Below are 5,000 nucleotides of genomic sequence, written 5' to 3'. Positions count from 1 at the left end.
TCATGAGATATAGTACTTGAAAGGTGGCAATGCATTGGAGAATATATACTTAAAATTAATCAGCATTTTGACCGATGGTGCCAGTCCACCGAGCCTCTAGGGGACACAAGTCCAACACCACTGCAAATTTGGGTAGCATGCGAGCTAGTTACGGTGGTCAGCTGTAACTGGCGCAGTATCCTGTAACTTAAAAGTGCGGTTGGGTTGATTTTGCCATGTACCCGAACGCTGTACAACTCAACTGCCGTTCTACCTTGGTGAAAACATGCACCAACACAACACAGAGGATATACAGGGAGGGGGGCATAATATTTAATAAATGAGCGGGAGCAATTCCTCGACCTGATATTGCTTATCATGTGACCAAAAGCACTGATTAAGCTTTACTACTAAAGCATTCAGTCGTGACCTGACATTTCCGGCTCTCTTAACCCTCTTCTGCTTCTAAACTGCATCTGGTTCCGGCTACAGCTGTGTTTGGTAGCCTGAGGCGGAGAAAGTAGCCCTCTCTCTTCTGTGTCTCTTTCTCCTCTCTTCTGCCCCCCCCCCCCGCCCCCCTTTCTCTCTCTCTCTCTCTCTCTCTCTCTCTCTCTCTCTCTCTCTCTCTCTCTCTCTCTCTCTCTCTCTCTCTCTCTCTCTCTCTCTGTGAGTTATTAGTTTTAAATTATTATATGTGGAGTCTGGTAATGTCCTAAAGCTGTATGATTGACTCACAGGCTACCTTTAGAATTCCCGAAGATCTAGTCAAATAGGGATAGTGGTTGCAAAGACAAAATTATATAGAGGACATGCAAGTCTGTCCCAGGAATGGGAAAAAGGCAATCCCAGAATCTCCCACAATGTGAGGGTGCAAATTACCCCATCTGGCTCAGTCGATAACTTTTTTATGAAATGACAGGAAAGGGGAAGAGGAGGGAAACTGCTCTCCAAGAGAAAAAACAAGGTTCCCATCTTCACTGTGAAAAGTAGAGGCACTTACAAATGGATAGATGAACTGATTTAAAGTGCTGCCGCTCTTCGCTTAAAATTCAAACACTTTGTAACAAGCGAGAGAGATCCCTAGAGGAAGAACGGCCGTATATTAAGAATGTGATTTTAGCAACCTGCAGTGGCCCTTCAGGCGGAAAAGGCTGGCTGTTTTTTCACATCTAACAATATAGTAACAAGGCATACCAAAGGGCTCACTTTAGTTCCAGTGATGGAACTCACTTTAACAAAAGGGATGTTGGGGAAGAAAGAATGACTTATAGGGCCCCATTGTTGGAAGGAACCAAAACAGCTATTCATCCAAAGTATCTCGGACTAAGGGTACTTGTTGCAGCAGACTAACAAGATGTCATCGTATGTATGGGAGAAACTTGCCAAACCAACAGCATGACTAGGCATTATAATTAACCTTCCCCTAGATTGTTCAGTCACATGACGAGAATTCCTGATACCTCTATTCATGCAATATACATGTTTTATATATGGAGGTAGTTGCAATGGGGGTTGTTGAAAGAGATCACTAATATTTTTTTGTGTATTGATTTATAAAGTATCTCTTACCCAAGAGTGTGGTCGTTAGCAGGGTAAGACCTAAATGTGTGGCCCTATACTTTCTTTCTTATACCCTTGAGCTACTGAAGGAGGGAGAAGGTTTACCATTTTTTTTAGAGAATGCGCTCGACCATGGTATCTGCGGAGATGTCATTGACCAAGAAAGGAAGCACAACTTTCCTAGCAAATCAGAATTCAGGTTCCGGACAAGATAAAACTCTGAATGTCTATGGTACAAAACGTGACACAGACCCTATAACCTATACTGAAAGTAGATGGAAAAGGGAACTGGAGCGGCTGTGCATTATTACGTATCTCTCAACTGATAGTGACCATAATCCACAGTATGTTTTTCATTGCTCATTCTCCTACTAATTTGCATTATCGGGAAGTTGCCTTATCCACAATTTCAATTTTTCCATTTTGACTGGACATTCTATGTAACTAAATTACACACACTGAGCCAATAATATTTGACAGTGTGCCTAAACTTTGAGTTTCAAAATAAACTTTGAATTTCATGAATTTATATAATCAAAAGCAGGATTAAACAGTGAGACATCAGATTAGAGCAAAGATTGAATTGCTGAAATTTTGTAGATATGATTAATGAAAATATTATAAAGTGAGCCACCAGTGCTATGGCTGGTAAAATAGTTTTCAATATGCAAACACCAATATATGATGATACAAGATACAGGATATACTGTATGATGGTATGTAGTACTGACACCGAGATATGTGAGTTCAAATAAGAATGGTAGCAAAGAGAGACCTGAGAGTGTGATTCTATGCTTATTTCAATCTTTCTACAGAATTAGGACTCTTTGACCATTGAAGAATGGGTTGTAGGTTGACAAGCTGGGATTAAAACAAGAGTCTAGCTGAGGTATGGAAGTATGAGGACAGGGATAAGACCACTGCAGAACATATATTGACCATGGGAGCTGTTCCCAGCTGTTTGTTAGTACTTCCTCTTCATCATCATTGTTAGAAATTGGGAAGGAGATATAATGTAGAATTTTCTTTCTCCCCAGATTTGATAAATTCAATGCCAAATATAACCCAGTAGGAGAGTCACGTCTCCGTGAAGTCTTTCTTAAAACTGGAAACCATCTTAATGGAAAGTATTTTGGCCACATCATCAAGGTAAGTCATATTTTGAACTGTTGTTTTAAACATTATTACATACTGTCTTGGTATTGAATTATTGTTATCTTGTCTGATGGGATTTCCATATCTCACTCATTATTCTGTACACAGGAAGTGATGTCTGACCTAGAAGAGAGTAAATATCAAAATGCAGAGCTTCGACTTTCAATTTATGGCAAGTCTAGAGATGAATGGAGAATGATGGCTCGTTGGGCTGTTGAACACAATGTTCATTCAGAAAATGTGAGGTGGCTCATTCAAGTGCCACGATTGTTGTGAGTATATATTTATATATGTATTTTTATATTCTATTTTTTAAGCTGATGAAACTCATTGTGAAGCCTTTACTATCTAATAGCAGTTTAACTTGCTCAGAAAATTTACTGAAATTTTGTGAATGAGTCATTGTATTTTTTCAAGTATTATAAGTCAAATTTATACCCATTTGTTTTCAAAGTTCTCCAAAGTTCTTAAAATATTCTAGTAAATTTGAAATATAATGTGGAATGAATTTTGTAGAATTACACCAAAAATGGCATATAGTACCAGCTAAGTATAATAGGTAAGATTCTTTCATGTTGATCAGGTTCACTGCAGTTAAGTAACTATAAAGAGGCCTATATAAAATATGATGGTTTGAAAAAAATATATTGTGTTGTGCCGAAAATAATGCTTGTAAAGTCTTCTTTCCAAGTAGTTCTAAATGGGCGTAATCAGTATGTTTTTAACTCAGAGCTTTAGTTAAAGATAAGAAAAATATTACTTATTTGCATAGATGACCATGGGTGAACTGTAATATATTTTTTGTTATTTTCAGTGATATCTACAAGAGTAATAACATCATGAATAACTTTGAAACATTCATAGACAACTTGTTTGGTCCACTCTTTGAAGTTTCTATTGATCCCAGCATAGACCCAGACCTGCATGCGTTTTTGCAGTAAGTATTACAGTTATTAATGGCATGTTTATTTTATGTATGGCTTTTCTAAACATTATCTTATCTTGTGTTATACGAAGCATTCTAGATTGCAGTAAGCAATTGGGTAAGCAATTATTTAAATCTAAATGTTATCCCTCTTTCACCTTTGTATTTTTTCTCATTTTAGGTATGTGATTGGCTTTGACAGCGTAGATGATGAAAGTAAGCCAGAGACTTCAGTCATGGACAAAGATATGCCAACACCACAGTTCTGGTCAGACACTGAGAATCCTCCATATGCATACTACCTATATTACATGTAAGTTACTATCATTTGGCATCGTTATGTTGTATATCTTCCAGCTAAAGATACATATTTAAAATGTGGGAAGGAAAAGGCAAAACTTTTCCCTTAAGCCTAGTGCGCGATTTGTCTATAGACCGTCTATAGACACCGTTCTTTGTCTCGTCTAGCGTCCACACTACGATTTGAATTTCTCGTCTAGTCTCTATTAGTACATCATGGGGGAAATTGGTCTCTGCGGAGTGAGTTACTGCTTAGCGCTAATTGCAAGTGAAAGAACGAGAAAACGTAAACGTTGGTGGAGTCGCGAAGTGTTTGCAGAAGGACCTAGGTTCGGTATTTCAGTATTAAATAAATTAAGACTGGAAGACACCATGGGTTTTCGAAATTTCACCCGCCTAACCTCTACTGATTTCGAAGATTTGCTTCTGATGGTTGGAGGACTGATAATGAAGAAGAATACAAAATTTAGAGAAGCTATCCCAGCTTCTCTTCGACTAGCAGTCACACTGCGTTTCCTAGCAAGTGGAGATTCTTTCACGAGCCTCATGTACACCTTTAGTAAATCTAAGCCAGTGATTCAAGTGCCCTATTTTATTTTTTACGCGGTTTTTATAATCGGAACTCGTCACGTCCCAAAGACAGCTAGAAGCATGATAATCTTCGATTAGTTTCAATGCCTTTTCGTTTGACCACATTTCAAAAAAACAATGTAAAAGCGTTAATTTGGCCGCAAGGCACCCGGCACGCTTGGGAAGTCCGATGTGTCTCGTCTATCGTTGCAGATGTCGTACACACTAGCAAAATGTTGCGCAACATGTCTACCGTTGCATGCTGTCTCCCATTCCGATCGGGAGACCATAGACCTGCGACTTTTTGTCTCGCAACAGACTCGTAGACAGCGATTGGTCTATAGACGTGTCAACGTAGACAACGCTAGACACGTCTCAGCAGCAGACCAAATCGCGCAACATGGTCTACAAGTGTGTACTAGGCTTTAAACACCCAAGCCCCCTGGCTAGATGAATCCGCCCAGTCCGAGGATAATGAAGGTCGAGATATATCGTTTTTTGTAGGTCTATA

The 5,000-nt window shown here is 39.0% G+C and overlaps 1 protein-coding gene across 38 annotated transcripts in view; it reads left to right on the top strand.

Moving 5' to 3' along the window:
* The window catches only part of AMPdeam (AMP deaminase), a 111,057-nt gene that overhangs the window by 94,613 nt on the left and 11,444 nt on the right, over positions 1-5,000 (top strand). For all 38 annotated transcript variants that reach the window (XM_086540916.1, XM_086540902.1, XM_043026654.2 and 35 more), the window contains 4 exons: positions 2,577-2,688; positions 2,803-2,966; positions 3,509-3,631; positions 3,801-3,932. In XM_086540916.1, the coding sequence (XP_086397042.1) occupies positions 2,577-2,688; positions 2,803-2,966; positions 3,509-3,631; positions 3,801-3,932 (531 nt within the window). The remainder of the gene's footprint in view (positions 1-2,576; positions 2,689-2,802; positions 2,967-3,508; positions 3,632-3,800; positions 3,933-5,000) is intronic.

Source organism: Penaeus japonicus, unplaced genomic scaffold (assembly GCF_977035675.1).
Source record: "Penaeus japonicus unplaced genomic scaffold, GWHDUDI00000001_assembly GWHDUDI00000010, whole genome shotgun sequence".
Classification (NCBI taxonomy): domain Eukaryota; kingdom Metazoa; phylum Arthropoda; class Malacostraca; order Decapoda; family Penaeidae; genus Penaeus; species Penaeus japonicus.
The sequence above is the reverse complement of the archived record's forward strand: the minus strand, read 5'-3'. Positions and strand labels throughout refer to the sequence as shown.